This window comes from Zootoca vivipara, chromosome 14 (genome assembly GCF_963506605.1).
Source record: "Zootoca vivipara chromosome 14, rZooViv1.1, whole genome shotgun sequence".
In the NCBI taxonomy this organism is placed as follows: domain Eukaryota; kingdom Metazoa; phylum Chordata; class Lepidosauria; order Squamata; family Lacertidae; genus Zootoca; species Zootoca vivipara.
Window position 1 is genome coordinate 1,018,073 of NC_083289.1, and position 19,930 is coordinate 1,038,002.

Here is a 19,930-nt window from a genome sequence, read left to right on the forward strand (position 1 = left end):
TGTAAAATATATATTTATGTATATATATATATTTGCAGCAAGGTTAAAAACAAAATAAACAAGCTCAAAATAAAGTAATGGACAAGCTTGCAGAAATATGGAAGATTTGCAAAAGGCAACTCAAACTATGCTAATAGCAACATATGTGACAACTGTAGTTAAGCACTATACAAATCGTTGAAATAAATCAATGAAACAGTCCTGCATATCATCACTGCTGAGGAATCATTCTAAAATAATTAAGGATTTAAGCTGAAAAGAAATCTCCTCTAGATAGCAGTCTACTGCCTACAGGGAAAAATACAGTGGTACCTCAGTTTAAGTACACAATTGGTTCCGGAAGTCTGTACTTAACCTGAAGCGAACTTAACCTGAAGCAAACTTTCCCATTGAAAGTAATGGAAAGTAGATTAATCTGTTCCAGATGGTCCGCGGAATACTCAACCTGAAGCATACTTAACCCGAGGTATGAGTGTAATTGGTTCTGGAGGTCTGTACTTAACCTGAAGCGAATTTTCCCATTGAAAGTAAAGGAAAGTGGATTAATTCGTTCCAGACGGGTCCGCAGAGTACTTAAACTGGAAGTACTCAAACCGAAGCGTACTTAAACCGAGGTATGACTGTATTCAAAACAATGGTGCCAAAGATAAGAAGATTCTCAATTGTCCCTGTCCCCCATCGCTTTGAAATTTTCCAACCAAGAAGCACTAATGTAAGGCATTAAATACAAACTATAATTTTCTTTTGTAGACTTAGACTCATGATAAAAACCAAGGGCTGATTTGGGGTTTGGGGTTTTTTTGCCACAATTCAACAGGGTTTTCTCCAAATGTGTGACCAATCAAGTAAGACTGAAATGTGGTACTGTATTGAAGTGTACTGGAACAGAATTAGGCTACCCCGACAGAGAAATTCCACAAGCTTGGTTTTATCTTGGTATTTAGCACTTTTATTGAGAAGCTTCTCAAAAAGAAAAGAAAAAGTTATACTATTATACTCACAGAACTACCAAAACTTCTGGTCACCTGTTTTTGGCCTTTGAAAGCCCCTAGTAGACGAAAGACCTGTAGAAATGTAACAAAACCAGAAATGCCAATATGTTACACAATCCGGGCAATAAAAAAAATAAATTCAGTATGTCTGTATTCTAAGTAAGCAGTGAAGAGGCTTATACTGTACTCCACTAAATGGTTTGTGTGTATGATCGCAATGCACTTATTATAAGATGACCTACAAGAAAAGAATGACCTGGAAGCTATACGCCGGCTCCCTCGGCCAATAACGCGAGACGAGTGCCGCAACCCCAGAGTCGGTCGCGACTGGACCTAATGGTCAGGGGTCCCTTTACCTTTACAAGAAAAGAACTTATTATCTTACAATAGTAAGGGCTCATGTGTTCATTTTCCATTTTTTAAAATTCCTAACTGTGATCCCCCCCTCCCGATCTCATAGGTTTCAAAGAAGATGAGAAATTGACTGGAGCAAACTGCAGGAGGATTGCTGTCTAGGGAGTTTTCCACTCCTGAAGCCCAAAGAGTCAAGTGGCTACTCATCTACGTATACAATGGTACCTCGCTAGATGAATGCCTCACAAGACGATTTTTTCGCCAGACGAATGCATTTTGCGATTTCAATGGAGACTCGCAAGACGAAGTTTCCTATGGTGCGCTTCACAAGACAATTTTTTTCGTCCCATAGGGTATGGGAAACCACACTTCAATGCGTTCCTATGGGAGCCGCTTCGCAAAACGAATTTTTCGCTATACGAAGCGACTCGCGGGACGAATTAAATCCGTCTTGTGAGGCACCACTGTACACCTCTCTTTTCTCAACACAACCATAATTGCAAATACAATTCCACAAGTACTCTTGAAATTGATGAGGAAAGCTTATTATTGCATTTGCAATAATCACATCAAATACAAAGTCTGTTGCAGTGATGTGCTACAGAGAGCTGCAATATGAAGTAGAATGAACATCTGCAAAACATATTTAACTAGAGACTATGGGAGGACATGAATTGCACCATTTGCAGCAACAGATCTACAATGTCACCTCTTACATATGTGAAAGAATGCCATCACTACACACTCTGAGATTGAAAGATGCTGCAGTATGACCAGCCAAGTTCACCAGCTCCAAAAGAGAAGTCAGAGTAGAATAATATCATTTTTTACCAAGCCCATTCTTTTTGTATCACTTCAGCAAGCCAGAAAATTGTGAAGATTACTTGAGGACAAGAGGCCATGTCACATTTAATCTTGACAGGCACAAGTAGCAACATGCTCCACTGACCCTGCATAATCCAAGCGCTCAGCCATTCTCTCTAAGGGACAAGAGCAGCGCAGGAAAAACCTCTTCAGCCATTTGAGGAAAGGACAGCCAACATAATGTTCCATAGTGGTCTGGAATACGACACGTTTGCTGCCACACCTGGCTGGGTGCATACACAGATCACAGTAACTATCACATTTGCTCAAACCTGATTTGGAAATATTCCATTCCCACAGCCCAAACTGCCCTCTCTCCTTTTTTCCTCCCCATCTGACAGGAACCAGTATGACCTATAGACTACAACTGGCAGTGTTTTCCCTCATGGAGCAAAGTGTTCTCACCCCTTCTTCAGATTTTAGGATTCACACTGCTGCAACGCACTCAGCTGCAAAGCTTATTAACAAACTCTGACCATCTCTCAAGGGCATTTTTGCACCAGCACTTTGGGCTTTTCTTCTCTTTGCATGATAGTGAGCATCATACAGAAAAAACAGGGGTGATGAAGCATCTGGAACTGTCACATCGTTCTTTAGTAACACAGCTCCTGTGACATAATCAGCAAAGCAATCTTCTGCAGATAAAGGATGCAAACTTGTGACGATAAACAGAATATCCCCTTCACAAAAGTGCTTCTGAGCTTGACAGGGAACACGCCACAAAGTAACCAAACACTTCCAAGTGCATTGCCAGTCTACCCAACTCACTCTTTCACAGAGTTGCTGCAATGAGTTAAAAAATTGAATGCTACTGCTAACACACTTCAAGCCCTTGGGAAAGAGTAACAAAGGCATTTTAATTAGAAGAAAGCAAGCCAACTAAGTGTGTGAGGAAATCCAATAGAATAATACTGCCATAGAGGATGAGATGAAAACGGGTTGGAGCTTAGACTTGAGAAAAAAACTTTTATTATTATTATTATAATTGGTTTGACATAACTCGAAATCTGAGTTAAAATCTTACTTCCTTCCATCATTGCTTGACCTTAATTCTATAACTTATCTTTACAGTTGTGTTGTTATATTGTATTTGACAAATATTCTGATTTTACTTGCATTTGTAACCTTTTCCCCTTACAAACTTTGTTTTTTACATATCAATATTTCTGTACTGGAGCAGTGTTTTTTCATATATTCATTCACGCCAAATTGGCCAAAATGACGGGAGCTATCAGAGGTCAAACAAATCAAAATTTAATAAAAGAATGGAGTTGTGTGACTTAAGAAAAAAATATTATCATTCACTTTAAAAAACAAAATATACCAAGAAAGATGACTGCCATCCCTCCCCTTTCCAGTCATTTATCCACATGTGAATGAGAGGTGAGAGAAATTTACTTAGAAGTTTTATCCGTGACTCTCCTCCCACACTGACAAAATAGAACAATAACACTACTTAGTTGCCTTCCAACCCTGCTTCTGAGCATCCCCGAGGTACCTGGTTGGGCACTGTGTCAAACATATTTATCACATTCATATAGTATCACCTTTTCCTCCAAGGAGCTCAAGGTGCAGTACATGGTTCTCCCTTCCAAATTTTATCTTCACAACCCTGTGAGGGAGGTTGGCCCAAGAGACAAGGTCACCCAGTGAGCTTCATAGCTAAGGATTTGAACTCTGGTCCCTCCAGGGTCAGAGTCCAACCCTTCACCACTGGCCCAGCTCACAGTAACCAACCAGATGCCCCGAGAAGCATCCCATGGCCTCTCTTCTGCTTCAAGAGTGCTTCCTCCTTTGTCCCCTTCCTCAGTTATTTGCCCATTCCTTCCTTCACTTTCCTGTCGCGATTAAACTGCCACGAACAAAATGCAATAAACAAATGTGGTTATTAGCACCCAACAATAACTAATGACTAATTAATAGCAATAAACAAATGTCCTTTGGGGGCAATTCGGGGTGGGAAGCTGCCTGGGTCAAGCAAAGATGCGACCCAGCGCTGGTGCCCCGGTGTCAGGCAGCCTCCCTCACCTGCAGCTCCTCCGGTCCTTCCTAGCCAGCAGGACCAGTGAGCGGAGCGAGGGGAAGATCTGGAGGGCAAACAAGGCCGAGGCTGCGCTTCGGGTTCCCCCTGGGCGCCGCGACCTCTGTCGGCCCGGCCTCCCCCGAGGGGGCAGAAGAGCCGCCCCGGGTCCACGAGGGAGGGGCTCCTTCGAGGGGGGGCGCGGAGAGGCCGCCCACAGGCCCAGCAGCGACCCCAGGCGGACGGAGGACCAGGAAAGGCACGAGGCTCCCGGTCGGCCTCGCGTCGCCGCTGCCCTTCAGCCTCGCCTCCCCCGAGAGGCACCAGGGCAAGGGGAGGGCAAGGTCACGTAAGGTCACCCGAGAGGAAGGGAGAAGCCGCGCGAGGGGCGCCGAGCAAGGGCGGCCTAAGGAGAGAGAAAAGCCGCCGCCTCGGCCTCGCCCCAGTCCCTCTCGCCTTCCCGGACGAGGTCGCCTCCGCCTCGCCTCACCTTCGGCGCCCACCAAGCCATGGCGGCGGCGGCGGCTCCTTCTCCTCTTTCTGCTCTTCCCCTTCGAGGCGCCTCTTTCGCTCCGCGACAGCAGAAGAAGCCGCGGCCTCCTCGACTGCCTCTCCCTGCTCAACCTCGCGCTCGCCGGCGCTGCGCGGCCAATCGGAGCCGCCGCCTGCCCCGGATGAGGTAGCGGGTTGGTCGGAAGTCGCCGGGAAAGGCGGGACTTCTGGCGGGCACCGCCTGCAACGCCTCCGCGCTTCCTCACAGGCCGGCGCGGGGCATGAGGGGCGGGGTCATCGGGAGACGGACTCCGCCCACACGCCTCGGCCCGCTAGGGGGCGCTGCGTGGAGAAAGGCGGGTGGCGAGGTGGGTGGTCGCTCCAGCGGGTGCGGGTCAAGGGAGGGCTGGCTGCTGTGACCTTATCGGAGCCAAGAAGATCCTTGCTGGAGTAGCCAATGGGCTTGCCTTGATTCATTCCAGGGGTGGCCAACTCCCAAGAGTCTGCGATCTACTCACAGAGTTTAAAAGGTGGCAGTGATCTACCCCCTTTTGGGGGGGTTCAGGTCAAAGTTGTTGAGTTTCTTCAGGGAGGAGATAAAATGTTGAGCTTTTTTTAGGGGAGCCACAGTTGTTCAGCTTCTTTGAACATGCCTGAATTCTATTTCTATAGAATTTTTAAAATACTATTTGTTGAAAAACTTCCTGGGCCCGCAGCACAGTGGAGGAGGCACCCAGCTCTGGTTTCTCTTGCTAAGGAGGGAATGTCTCTTCTAATCTCAGAATGCTTGCAGTGTGCATGTGTGAATCATCTAAAAAACAAAGGCCTCCAAAATGTTGTTTTACTCACATGCAAATGTAATTGACAGATCAATTATATATCTAAAATTCATATGATTAATCAACATTTGTAATATGGTTGCTACTCGATTAAATGCATAAAGTCTCCCTGAATGGTGCTTACTTCCAACTGGCCTGTTCCACAGAGTTGCTATATCCTGATGTGCATCGAGCAAACTTACTTTTTTAGGAAAGATGCCTGACTGCCACATTGTGTGCTCGCTTATTTGGGAATAAGGTCCATTGAATTGGGTAACAGTTATTGCTGAATAAACATGGTATCTGGTTGCAGGGTCACTAAATCCTGTGACCAGGCACAATGGCTATGTGTTATACTTCCATGGTTGGAGGCAATATGCCTTGGTGCATATTTCCCACAATTGGGGGAGGTGCCATGGGCAGAATTGGACAGGTGAGAGGGACCTACCACCTGTCAAACACCTGATGTGACAATAATATCAGATGACTGAGTGCACTGAAGTCCCAAAGTCAGAGCTTCAAAGCGCCCAGAGTGGCTTGCAAAGAGCCCTGCGTGGTGCTTTAAGGTGCCTGAGGCTACCCACCAGCAGATGTGTGGAGCCAAATCCTACTTTCCTTTGCCAATGCCAATTGAGAGAGCACTTTACCTCCCCACCCCTGATGTCTCCACCTGCCGCAACCTTGTGCCATGTGCAATGCCTGGTGTGGGATAGGTGGCTGTGGTTTGGGGATAATGGCCTCGTGGGCCGGATCTGAACCCATGGGCCAGATGTCTGGTTGGTGGCTGTGAGAACCGTATGCCAGACTGGACAGGCCTCTAATCTCACCCCACTGGGCTCTATGCTTACGTTCTATGCATGCTTACGAGAGTGAGCTCCATTGAAAGCCACAGGACTTGTTCTGCATAATCACACTTCAGATCCATGGCTGCAATCTAATGCCCACTTGAAACTGAAGCCCCCTTCAAGTGAGTGGAGGTGGCTGCACTTCAGGTTTGCAACATGCTGTACTGGGGCCAGCCCTAACATTGGCTTCAGGCCACACATGTATCATTTTATTTGTGTGCTGCTTCTCCACAGTTAAAACCGTGTGAGATGTTGAAGCACAGAGCTGTGTGTACCATGTGTCTGATCTGTTCTCCTGTGTTCTCCTGCTCTTAGGTGTGGTGGGGGACACGGTTGTGCATGGCAAAGTAAGACGCAGTTGCCAGCCTGGTCGCATTGGGTGGCAGCGGCACCCACTTGACCTTCACCGCAAGCAGCCAAGCAGCTGGGGCCAGCCGCATGCAATACATGGCTGTTTCTGTCCTCAGACAGATGGCAAAGAACACAGCAGATCGGCTTAGCAAGCCAGCGTCTTTTTGAGCATGTTAAATAGATAAGCCTCTGAGGACTGACACCCTCTGAGTAACTGGTGACTGGGAGCGGCCGCCAAGACCAGTCCTAAAGGATCTTCATTGACTCCCAGTGTGATTCCGAGCACAATTCAACGTGTTGGTGGTGACCTTAAATGGCCTTGGCCCTGTAGATCTAAAGGAGCATCTCTACCCCCATCATTCTGCCGGGACACTGAGGTCCTCCTCCGAGGGTCTTCTGGCAGTTCCCTCACTGTGAGAAGTGAAGCTATAGGGAACCAGGCAGAGGGCCTTCTTGGTAGTGGCACCTGCCCTGTGGAACACCCTCCCATCAGATGTCAAGGAAATAAACAACAATCTGACTTTTAGAAGACATCTGAAGGCAGCCCTGTTTAGGGAAGCTTTTAATGTTTGATGTTTTATCGTGTTTTAACCCAGTCAATCCATCCATCCATCCATCCATCCATCCCTCTCCTATAGCCATCTATAGCACTTTCCTCCACGGGAATGAGTTCCATAGTTTTAACTTTGCACTGCGCAAACATCCCAACCTTCTGCTTAATTGGATGTCCACAAATTATTGTGTTTTAGAGGTCCTGAGGAAGGAGCTGAAGATTTATGACAATACTGCAAGATTATGCAAATGAAAATAGAACACGCCCTCTGCAAAAAGAGTCAAAGTAATGTTCTTTTCCCCAGAAAAAAAAGATGGTCTCTGTTCAGGGGGGGAAAGTGGAGTGTCTGCGATCCAGAGATGAAGAACCTGTGGCCCTTTACATGCTGCAGGATTCCTGCTTCCATCAGTCCAGTCTTAATGGTCAGAGATGATGGGACTTGTTGTCCAGCAGCATGTGGAGGGCCTCCAGCTAGGGAAGACCAGTCAGTGTTGGGCATCAGTTTAGGAATGGAGTGTGTGTGTGTGTGTGTGTGTGTGTGTGTGTGTGTGTGTGTCAGTGAGCACACTCAACACAGATCCAGACAAGGCATGGCTGCTGTAGTCAGGAGGCTTGCTGATGGGAGAGAAACTGTGTAATGCAGATTTCCCCCCACCTGTTGCCCTCCAGATGTTTGACTCCCCAATCCCATCAGCCAGCAACATCCAGAATGGCCAAGGAGGGGAACTGTAAATCAGCAGCATCTGCAGGGCAGCAGGTTCCCCTCCCTGATGCAAACAAAGGAACCACATGCAGAAAGGTGCTTAGTTCCAGTCCTTTCAACAGCCAATGGGAGCAATGGTCAAACATCCTTTGGGGTTGTCAGGCTGAAGTCTCAGGTCTACCAACTTGGGAGTAAGTGTGACCTCAGAGGGACTTCACTTCTGCATAAACATGCCTTGGGGATGAGCAGGCAGAGAAAGCACCCTGAAAGCACATGGCTTCCCCCAAAGAATCCTGGGAAATGTAGTTTGTTGAGGGTGATGGCAATTGGAACCGCTGTAGTTGACCCCTCGCAGTGTGGCAAGGGAAGAGCCACATCCAGTGCTCCGCCCACATTTGCCTCTGACCCCGCCCACTGCCAGCCAGCATGTGGCCTTCAAGCAGAAAAAGACCCTTGGTGTATGCTGCAATAACTTGGTTAGTTTATTAAGATGCTATAAGACCCAAGTTCTGTTTTTAAGTACGTTGGGCAATCACAATGTCATATTCAGCTGCTTCTCCTTCCCATCAATTTCTTGAAAGGATCCAGAGTCCCTGGCTGGATCTTGCCTGTCCTTTCTCCACCCTAAAGACAGGAGCAAACAAGGACACACTATTTTCAAAGCTACAAGCTTCTTGCTGTTGAGGTAATCTCACGATTAAAAGGATCTAAATGTTTGACTGTGTAATTCTATTGATTAACTACTGTACTCGGATTTTACAGTGGGAACAGATTTACTTTCTGCACATCTTTAAAGTTGTTAAATGTTACAAATATTATGCATAAATGTATCATTTTGACTTGACAGCTCAGGGAAGTTACCTAGCTTTAAAAAACATATAAAATCAACTCCTTTGCCAGTTTCCTCCATTCCAACGCTATTTTGCCCTTGAAAAAGGAACTCTAGGAAGTGCCCAGAGGTGACAATTGCTGAGCTGATTGCTGGCCAAGGAAAGCTTAATCCCATTACCAGACTTGCCAAGGGGTCCAGATGTGGTACCTCTACTTACGAATTTAATGCATTCCGAACACACATTTGTAACTCGAAAAAAATTGTAAGTCCCATAGGAATGCATTGGGAGAAAAATTTCGTAAGTAGAAGCAACCCTATCTAAAAATTCGTAAGTAGAAAAATCCTATCTAAACCGCATCCAAGATGGCGGACGGAGCTCCATTCGTAAGTAGAAGCATTCATAAGTAGAGTTATTCGTAAGTAGAGGGACCACTGTACCTGGGTCTTGCCCTGACATATCTGCTTATGCTAATCTTGAACCAGGGACTTGTCTGGACATGTTTGCCAAGGTTGAACTACTAGTGTAACCCCTGTCTACCCCTCCCCTTTTGTGACACGTCAGTGATGTAAAGATGATGTTTCAATAATGCTGTGCGAATTGTATCCTGGGATGTGGTGGGAAGTTTTAAAAGTCCTTGTCACCCCATCCTTGGGTTCAAATTGCTCTTTGAACCTTTGGTCTACAGCTATTTGCTCCAGTTGGCGGCTGGACTCCTTCTTTGTTCCGCAGGGACCCACGGGCTCTGCCCGACGAGCTGGGTGGCTGAACAGCCTCACACCTCGATTTTTTCCATAACATTGTGTTTTCCTTTTCTTTCTTTCATATGTCTGAACTCATTGAACACAGGCAGGGAGCTTGAAAAATTTGATGTGCTCTGAGCAAACTACATGCTACATGTCTGCACACATGCTGTACATTTAAATTACAGGGCTTCCCCCAAAGAATCCTGGCAACTGTAGTTTACACCTCACAGAGCTACAATCCCAAGCACCCCTGGCAAACTACAGTTCCCAGGATTCTTTGGTGGAGGTTGTGTGCATGAAATCTAGGGTGCCTACACAGCCAATGTCTGGTGCATCCTAAGTCATTTTCTTTTTTGGTAATAGGAGGAAGCAGGGAAGAGGCCTTGCCTGGCTGGCACTGTTATTAGCTGTGAGTGGAGGGGGACATAGCATGGTGAAGGCACATCACAGCCCACCCTCTTTTTTGCAGGAAGTACAAGCTAGTCTCAAAAAGCCTTGCTTCCTGAATCTCTGCAGTAGGGGTAGCCAAGGTGGTGCCCCCGCCCCAGGTGCTGTTGGACTGCAATTCCCACCAGCCCCAGCCACCAAAGCCCGTTATCCAGGATGATGGGTGGGGAGTTGTAGTCCATCATCACATGAAGAGCACCCCCCGGTCACCCTTGCCCTACAACATATTTCAGGTGGGTCTTCTACCACGTCCTCTACAAGCAGCGGGTTCTTTTGTCCCGCCCCTTTTGCGAGTGCGCCTGAAGAAGAGCTCTGTGAGACTCCGAAGTTAGCCCGCTCCCCGCTTCGCGATCCTTACTCGGCCGGAGGCGAGTCTGTTTTCAAAAGGGGTTCTTGGCTGCCACCTAGTGGCTGGGAACCTTCCCGCACCACGAAGCTGCCGAGAGGAGGGAGGGTTCTTTCACCGGGGCTCTTGAGATCAGAGGCAGCAGCCGAGATGGTTTCTCCAGACCCTGGAAGCTCCCCAGCAGATTTTCGCCCTTCGGAGAAACCCTTCCGTTGCACCCGAGGAAAACGTCGGGCAATTCAGGAGACAGCCTTCGCGGGTGATATTCGCGTAGGATTTTAACCGCCTTTGCTTGTTGCTGCTGCTGCCCGAAGAGCAGCCCGGAGCCTCCCCGATGCAGGCGCGGCGGGGATGGTCTTCCCCTCGGTCCTCCAGTTGCGTGTCTGCTCTAAATGCCTGCAGGACAGAAAACTCCTGAATCTTGCCATGGGATCCCTGTGCGTGCGGAGAGGAGGCCTCCTTTAAGATGGGGAATAAGCAGACGATATTTACAGATGAACAGCTGGATGCCTACCAGGTGAGTCGCCCTGATGGTCTCTATATAGTCTCTTGCCAGAGACAGAAAATCCAGGGAGCATCTCCCCAAGGCGGCAATCCTCCCCAGTGTTCTAGATATTTTTAGCAGGTGCTGCCTAAGAGTACCTTGCCCCAGTTATTTCATTACAGTTCGCCAGTACAATTGGCAGCTTGTCTCCCTGCGCTTCCTCAGCCTCCAGTGCGCTCACCTGCTTTCAAATGAGGGGGGATTTGAGAGGAGAGCTTCTGAGGGTGCGCTTAGCATTTCAGCAGATTCAGTTGAGTGCGTGCAAATCTTGCACCTCTACCTTGCATGAGATCCTTATCAGACTTTACAGCAGAAATGCAGTGAATGGAAACATGAAACATGAAATGAATGTGCACCCAGGGCCCTCTCTGCTTCCAGGAACGCCAGACAAATTTGGTGAGTTAGCCAGTCCCATGTGAATGTTCTCAGCAGGCCTTGTCTTCCCCGTTAAACATGAGGGCTAGAAGCTTGCTCCATTATTTATTATTATTATTATTATTATTATTATTATTATTATTATTATTATTATTTTAAGCTGAGCAGGTAAAGAATGGGTGTGTGACCATGGTTGGGGCAGGTGTGAAAGGGATTAAGCCTCCTTGGCTGCCAGTTTCTCACCCCCAAAGAATACAGCGGTACCCCTGGTTACAAACACTTCTGGTTATGAAAACTTCGAGTTACGAACTCCGTTAACCTGGAAGTAGCTGCTCTTGGTTGCGAACTTTGTTCCAAGATGCGAACAGAAATCGCGCACTGGAGGAGCATGCACAGCGGGATGCCCCATTAGCGAAAGTGCGCCTCAGGATAAGAACGGTTTCAGCTTAAGAACGGACCTCCGGAATGAATTAACTTCATAACCAGAGGTACCACTGTATAGTTTCTGATTTCAGGTTGTACTTGTTGCAATGTGGTTTTAAACAGGGAGCAGAGACCTTCACTATACAGTATTTTGAGTGCATTACATTTGAGCAGAGCTGGTTGTCTTCCCTGACCCAATAAGATGGAGGGAGATTAAACAAAGACTGCTCATTCCTTTGGATACATGACCAGTGGTGGAGCTTCATGCTCCGGCACCAGGGGCGGGGTGCGCCTCCCAGAGGGGAGGGGCACACCTCCCGGAGGGGCGTGACGTGCATTCCGGGGTGGGGGGCGCCTCCGGGAGGGGCATGGTGCACGTTCTGGGGGCGGGGCGGACGCCTGCAATGGCGCCCCTTGGAGCCCGCCGCTCGAGGCGGCCCGCCCCCACCGCCCCTATCTTCCTACGCCCCTGTACATGGCACTTAATCTACAAGGACATCAATGACCCATCAGCTGACCATGAGTTAACTCTGTTATAAAGGGCACTCGGTCAGGTTTATGTGAGGGCCTTATTTGGAGACAAAATGTGTTAAGGACCAAAGAGAGCTAACTGTGTTTGCAAACATCCTGTTTCAATATGGAATAGGATTCTCCCTTCCCAGAATTTAATATAACTAATATATTAAATCAAATATATTAATTAAATTATATCATATCAATAGACAGGGCCGTCTTAAGCATGTTGGGCGCCGTGGTGTGATGATCGCTCCGGCGCCCCCCGCCCCATTTCTCACCGCGGTGGGCAGGCGGGCGCAACCACACGGTGGTGCCCTGGAGCCCTGTGCCACCTGGGCTTGCCTTAGATCCGGCCCTGTCAATAGAGCCAAAGTAGTCTAGACGTGGGTGGTGCTGTGCTCTAAACCACAGAGCCTAGGGCTTGTCAATCAGAAGGTCGGTGGTTCGAATGCCTGCGACGAGATGAGCTCCCGTTGCTCGGTCCCTGCTCCTGCCAACCTAGCAGTTTGAAAGCACGTCAAAGTGCAAGTAGATAAATAGGTATCGCTCCAGCGGGAAGATAAACAGTGTTTCCGTGTGCTGCTCTGGTTCGCCAGAAGTGGCTTAGTCACGCCAGCTTCCTCGGCCTATAGAGTGATATGAGCGACTAGACCTAACGGTCAGGGGTACCTTTACCTTTACCTAGTGTAGTGGTTAGAGACTCAGACTATGACCTGGGAGAGACAAGGGTTTGAATTCCCACTTGGCCATGAAGCTCACTGGGTGCAGCGGCGGAGGAAGCCTCTCGGGCACCTGGGGCATCCCTATGGGCACCGCACGCCCCATCCTGTCCCTGCAGGGACGGCACAGGGAGGGACAGAGCACACAGTGGGGCCTCAGCTGCCCTACAGCTGGAGGGGTAGCCGGCGGACAGTGTGAAGCCCGCGGGCGCCAAGATGCGTGGCTTGTGCGCATTGCAGCCCCTGCAGTGAGTGCCACCAGCCATTTTGTCACCCCCGTCAGGGTGGCACCTGGGGTGGGCCGCAGCCCCCCGCACCCCCTCCTTAGACCCCTGACTGGGTGACCTTGGGGGCCAGCCACAAGCCTAACGTACCTCAAAGGGTTTTGGGGAGGTATAATGGGGAGGAAGAGAACTCTATGCCACCTTAAGCTCCTTGGAGGGGAGATGGGATATAAATGCAATCCATCCATCAATCAATCAGTCCTCTGGACAGATTGTAAAACCATGTGTTGTGTTTTGAATTAACTCCATCCACTTCTTCCCTGACAGAGGAAGAAAGTCTAATGTGTTCATTAAGTCATTCTCAACGCTGCTGCAATTTTCTAGCCTAGGGAAGCTGCCTGATCAGATGTGGATGATTCATCTCCATCTTTCTCCAGGCAGCCCAAAACATTTTAATTGAATTGGAATTCAATTGCCAGAGCTCCAGCTGCTGCCAAAATAAAAAATAAATTGGAAGGTGAAGTTGGTTTTTGTGTTTGCCTGGTAGAATTGGCCAAACATTTGTTTAAAAGAGCAGGATATTTTCTATGGCTTGGATCCAATGCTAGTCTTACTCAGAGTAGACCCACTGAAGTTAACAAGCATGGCTCATGTATGTCATTAATTTCAATGGGTGTATAGGTCTATGTTGGCTACAACGACATCTTAAACCTGTTATTTAATATATATTGAGCTGGCTTGTAAAACATGATGACCTAGATTATAATAAATAACATAAAATAATTTCAGGCTACAAACTGTTTTATTGTGTGTTGCTTTAACTGGACAGATGTGCAAACCACCCTGGGACTTTTCTTGATGAAGGGTGGTTAAAACATCATGTAGATTAAAGCAAGGAAGCAAGGAAACAGGCAGATGGTTTGGGCTGCCCATGAAAGAGTCTGGAGGCATAGTGTGAGCAATCACTGCTAAATATCCCTTGTTCCCTTTTAAAACAAAGGCATGAATCTGTACCTGAACACAGTGCATCCCTCTCCTTGTTTATTCGCCCCTCTCTCCCTCCTATCTCTGTCCTGCAAGGATGGAGAACTTGTGACTTCCAGAAGTTGTTGAATACCAGATCTCATCATTCCCAGCCAGCTTGGCCAACGCTCTACTGCTTCCCCTGTGCCAATTTTTATACTGTATTGCAAATTCCTCGGGCTGGGGACCTTATTATTGTTCTTACACTGTAAAAAAAAAAACCATGCACACCAATGGCACCTTGTATGCCTCTGAAATTGGGGGTGGCTAATGAAGATAATGGACCCAGGTGGCGCTGTGGGCTAAACCACTGAGCCTAGGGCTTGCTGATCAGAAGGTCGGCGGTTCGAATCCCTGTGACGGGGTGAGCTCCCGTTGCTTGGTCCCAGCTCCTGCCAACCTAGCAGTTTGAAAGCACGTCAAAATGCAAGTAGATAAATAGGAAGGCAAACGGCGTTTCTATGTGCTGCTCTGGTTTGCCAGAAGCGGCTTTGTCATGGTGGCCACATGACCTTTAAGCTATACGCTGGCTCCCTTGGCCAATATGAGCGCACAACCCCAGAGTCGGTCACGACTGGACCTAATGGTCAGGGGTCCCTTTACCTTTTTTAATGAAGATAGGGCCTTATTTGTGGTGGCACTGCAGTTGTGAAGCTCCCCCCTTTCACTACCTGTGTCAAGTGTCTGGTGACTTTTAGGAAGCAGGTGAAGGCTTTATTGTCTGGAATGTCCAATGGTTGTAAACACATTTCTAGTGGCTTTTAGCAATCTGTAACAAGTGAGGCCTGCAGCAAAATGTTGTAGTGTGGAGTGCTCCAGTTTAGGGGTCCAGTCAGCCATGCTGGATACTCTGTGATACTTTATTCCATTCCATTTTTCCTTGGTTTTCCATGCCTGCTTAACAGTGTCCAGTTCTCACTGGGCTATTTTTGTTTTCATGCCCTAGCTAAGGGGTCTCACCCACCTCCCATTTTTTAAATGTACTTCTGCATAACTTGGTGTCTTTTAAAGCCCCCCTTTTTGAGTGTGGATGGTGACTTTATTCCTAGGAAAGGACTGGCACTCAGAAAACAAGTTCTCTGTTTGTATACAGGATGACTTTACATAAAAACCTGAGCTGTTTGTGGTAAGCTGTCTGGACAAATTCAGAGAAAACAGATTTCGGTTTAAAGCTGCTAGTCCATGGCAGCTTACGTATTTATTTAGAGATTTGATGATTCACCACTTTTCAAGGCAAAACGCCTCAGCAAAACAGAGGGGGCCAGATGTGAGCGCTGGGGTCAGAATCTCAGGCCCTTGGGGAGCCTCCGCCCCCCCCTGCCCCCCCAGCTGCCCTTCATTTGCCTCCTTGATGGGCTGGAATGTATCCTGGCCTGCCTGTGGAGAGGAAAGAGCTGCAGAGGCAGTTGCAGGTGCAGAAATCTCTGACTTTTGCATGGCTGAGATGTAGCCTCCTGGCTCCTCTTGCCCCTGACCAGGTCCCCTTGGAAGAGACCCCCTGGCCCCTGGAGGGTGGCTTGTGATGGGAACGTGGACCTGTGGGACTGAGGGTCATTCGGAAGAATCAGTGGAGGCTGCTATGTATGGACAAATGGGGCACGGCCCCACCAAGCTCCCTCTTCCTTCCTCCAGACGACCTCCAGGCTGTCTACTCCCTTCTTATTCTCTCCTGCCATCCTAATAGCAGGGACAAGGGTAGAATTTCCCTTTCTGTCTGTCTCCCTGCCTTCTGCCATACCCGCCCTAAGAAGCAGCTCTGGGAAGAAGAAGAAGAAGAAGAAGAAGAAGAAGAAGAAGAAGAAGAAGAAGAAGAAGAAGAAGAAGAAGAAGAAGAAGAAGAAGCATTTCCAGGACTCTTGTGCTTTCCTACCCTTTTACAGTGTTGGGGAAAGGCGTTGTTGTTGTTGATATACTGCCCTATACCTGGAGGTCTCAGGGTGGTTCACAGAAAAGTCAAGGCGGTTCCTGTTTTGCTTATGAGCACTCATAATGGGTATTCAGCAGACCACTGTCAGAATGTTGGGCTAGCCAGCCTGTGATGATTTATATACTGTACATATATATATGTAAAAGGTCCATGTTTTCTGTTGGAAGCCGCCCAGAGTGGCTGGGGAAACCCAGCCAGATGGGCAGGGTATAAATAATAAATTATTATTATTATTATTATTATTATTATTATTATTATTATTATTATTATGTTTGTTAAATTCCACTTTTCTCCGAAACCGCTTTGATTGCATTCAAATTTGGCCACAATGTCACATGCAAATACGCAAGTGTTTGCATGCACTTAGATTGGACATATGTCATACCTGTGACAGGTAAAAACCTGAATTTGTCTTTAAAAAAACATAGCACCCTCCAGTGGACATCAAAGGAACAGACGCCATTGTGTAGCAAAAGGGCCATAATCCCGCCCCCTCCTCTTCCTCCTAACTCCCCATCAAGGCCTCTCCAGAATTGCAGCCGACTGCCCCAAGACCCAGCCCGCCCCAGGAACCAGGCCACCCCAGAGGCTGCACCGCCAACCTACACCCAGACCACCCCGGGAGCCAGACCGCCCTGGAGGCCGCACTGCCTACCAGGAGCCAGACCACCCCAGGAACCAGGCCGCCCCGGGAGTCAAACCGCTCTGGAGGCCACAGCCCCGACCCCCCCGGGAACCAGGCCGGGTCCCACAAGCCCCGTTCTTGATGGAGCCCACACCCCAAGAACCAGTCCGACACCGCAGGCCCAGGCCTGGCTTGGGCCCCGATGTCCCTTCCATTCCACGGAGGACTGTCCAGGTAAGACACAACATATCAGACCCAGCCTCCATAACTTTACACCGTGGTGACTTCCCCCACTAACCCCCCCCCCACATAAATCCCACCTTGGAACCCCTGACCACCTCCATGTTACACTGAGTCTGTAACACCACCTACCCTCAAGAACTTCCCACCATACCGCCTTGCCCCACTAGCCCCCCACCCCACCCAACTCCCACCTCGGGACCCCTGACTGTCTCCATGTTACACTGACTCTCCAACACCACCCACCCTTAAGAACTTCGAAGCAGGCCAACTTCCCCACTAGCCTCTATACCTAAGACACCCCTACTTATATTGCACAGATCCGTACAATATTTTCCCATTTTATTATGTTTCCCCATTTTATTTTATTTATTTTTAAATTTCTTCCTTATTTCTCAGTTTAATCAAACTCCTTTAGTACATCAAAATAATGCCTCGCAAAAGAAACTTAGTTCGTTGTACTTGCAGACCGCAAGCGACGCAACGAGTAATTACAAATCAAACTCGGGAGGAACGTTCATCAACAAGGGGGGAAGATGACCTTATGCGCCGGGGGAAACAGAGAGAGGGGTGTCGTTACGTCATACGCCTGGCCTAGGAAACGGGGACCCTGACTGGGCCACAGCAACGCATGGCTGGGTACAGCTAGTATTTTATAGAATTAATCCATGGTTTGATTGTTAGTTAGATTTTCTTTATTGAAAAATAAGTATAAAATTACAACTGTGCAAGGTAAAATAAGACATGAATAGAAATATAATAAAATAGCACCCATGTTAAAAAAAGACTATAAACATTACAAGATTGTTATTGTACTTATCCTAAACCTAACCTAATACAGTGTTTATAAAAATGCTTTCCAAACATCGCAAAATTTGTCCATGGCAAGTCTATGTCCATGTGTTGCAAATTTCTACATATCTTTTTTCCATTCGTTGAAGGGAACCTCATTTTTATTCTTCCAGTTCATCAATACCTGTATTTTTGCCATAGTAAGGGAACAGAGAGTCCATTCATATTGTCCCTTTGTATTGGATATATAATTCAAAAGTATATTTTTCCTCTGCAAATTTAAGAGTTTTCTGTACAGTCAGTCGTTTCTATTCTCTTCTGCCAAAATTTTACCAATGTAGGATATTGGAAGAACATATGTTTTAAATTCACCGCTTGACTGTAACCTTCCCAAAAAAACCTCGAAGTGGTTTTCCAAAAATATATAGCAATAAAATTATCAATATAAAGAATTAATAATAATTTAAGACTTTTGGGGGGAAAGTAGGCTAAGAATTTTCTAAGTTGCTAAACGTGGGTAGGCTAGGCTAAACAATTTTTTTCAGCAGACACCGAAAAGAGTGCAGGGAAGGGACCTGCCTGACGTCAGTGGGCAGGGAGTTCCAAAGTGTAGGTGCTGCCACAATCAGGGATTGTGGAAGAGATGATGATAAGTGGCACCTGCACCAGGGCCAGTTCCGCAGATGGGAGTGTTGAATTGGCCTATATGGAGCATCACAATACTGTTGTTGTTGTTGTTGTTGTTGTTTAGTCGTTTAGTTGTGTCCGACTCCTCGTGACCCTATGGACCAGAGCACGCCAGGCACTCCTGTCTTCCACTGCCTCCCGCAGTTTGGTCAGACTCATGTTCGTAGCTTCGAGAACACTGTCCAACCTTCTCGTCCTCTGTCGTCCCCTTCTCCTTGTGCCCTCCATCTTTCCCAACATCAGGATCTTTTCCAGGGAGTCTTCTCTTCTCATGAGGTGGCCAAAGTATTGGAGCCTCAGCTTCAGGATCTGTCCTTCCAATGAGCACTCAGGGCTGATTTCCTTCAGAATGGATAGGTTTGATCTTCTTGCAGTCCATGGGACTCTCAAGAGTCTCCTCCAGCATCAATTCTTCGGCGATCAGCCTTCTTTATGGTCCAGCTCTCACTTCCATACATCACTACTGGGAAAACCATAGCTTGAACTATACGGACCTTTGTCGGCAAGGTGATGTCTCTGCTTTTTAAGATGCTGTCTAGGTTTGCCATTGCTTTTCTCCCAAGAAGCAGGCGTCTTCTAATTTCGTGACTGCAGTCACCATCTGCAGTGATCATGGAACTCCTCCTCAGCAGTAGTACAGTATTATTATTATTCCTGATTGAGCTCAGTGACGCTCGTCTTCTTCCTTTCTTGTTAAGTACTGGCCTTGGCTGCTTCTCCAGGCCGATATAGTTACACAGCGGGTTGCTTTCGCGAGAGTTAACCCCCTTCTCTTTGTTACCTTGCACCAGCCTTTTGCTGGGAAATGGAGCCCCCTGAAGTGATAGCTCCGAAAAAGTGAGGTGTTTTGCACATTCCGGGATGAAGGCAGACGTGGTCCTGGCAGTTCGATTTCCCTTTGTGCCGATTCAGACCAGGTGACCTCCCTGACCAGGTGCCTGCTCCCCCCTCCCCCTGTGCCACGTAATACAAGCCCAGGAAAGAGCCTCACTCTTGGATCACTTGGGGGGGGGCTTAATAATTGATGCTCCAGTAAGCTCAGAGAGGGCCTTGAAACCCAAACCAGTTTGTCCCAGCCCAGGTCTGCTGGTTCAGCTTCTTTCCTTTCTTATGTTTAGTTAGGGCTGGCAAATTAGAACATGTTTAGCTGGTCAGAATTTAACCGGCCTATTGGGAATTTTTGCTCCCATGTCATCCTGACCGGGGGGGGGGGTCCTTAAGAACACCTCTTGCACCCTTGGCACCGGAGAGGAACACAGGCGCCTGTCTCATACTGAGTCAGACCAGTGGTCCACAGAGCTCAGTACTGACCACACTGACTGGCAGCAGTGGCTCTCCAGGATTTCAGATGGTGGACCTTTCATCTATCAATGAGGAAAATAAAATAAAATAAAATAAAAAATTCACTCTCATGAGTGAAGTGCAGGGGCTCTTTTTGGTCTGGCTTACCTAACTTTTAAGCTGACTGGGGGTG

At 47.7% G+C, this 19,930-nt stretch overlaps 2 protein-coding genes across 6 annotated transcripts in view; one reads left to right on the plus strand and one right to left on the minus strand.

Annotated features, from left to right (window-relative positions):
* IDH3A (isocitrate dehydrogenase (NAD(+)) 3 catalytic subunit alpha) overlaps nucleotides 1-4,892 on the minus strand; it is a 29,286-nt gene extending 24,394 nt beyond the window's left edge. The window contains exons 1-2 of one of the 5 annotated variants that reach the window (XM_035137942.2): nucleotides 4,721-4,892; nucleotides 1,026-1,064 (exon numbers count right to left, since the gene is read on the minus strand). In XM_035137942.2, the coding sequence (XP_034993833.1) occupies nucleotides 1,026-1,064; nucleotides 4,721-4,741 (60 nt within the window). In that variant the 5' untranslated portion in view covers nucleotides 4,742-4,892. Of the gene's footprint in view, nucleotides 1-1,001; nucleotides 1,065-4,238; nucleotides 4,363-4,720 lie in introns of those variants that run through there. The other 4 variants (XM_035137941.2, XM_035137944.2, XM_035137943.2 and 1 more) reach the window with 4 other exon arrangements.
* A 5,594-nt stretch (nucleotides 4,893-10,486) lies between these two features.
* Nucleotides 10,487-19,930, plus strand: part of CIB2 (calcium and integrin binding family member 2) — a 34,175-nt gene continuing 24,731 nt past the window's right edge. The window contains exon 1 of the mRNA XM_035138231.2: nucleotides 10,487-10,878. Within this exon, the coding sequence (XP_034994122.1) occupies nucleotides 10,828-10,878 (51 nt within the window). The 5' untranslated portion in view covers nucleotides 10,487-10,827. The remainder of the gene's footprint in view (nucleotides 10,879-19,930) is intronic.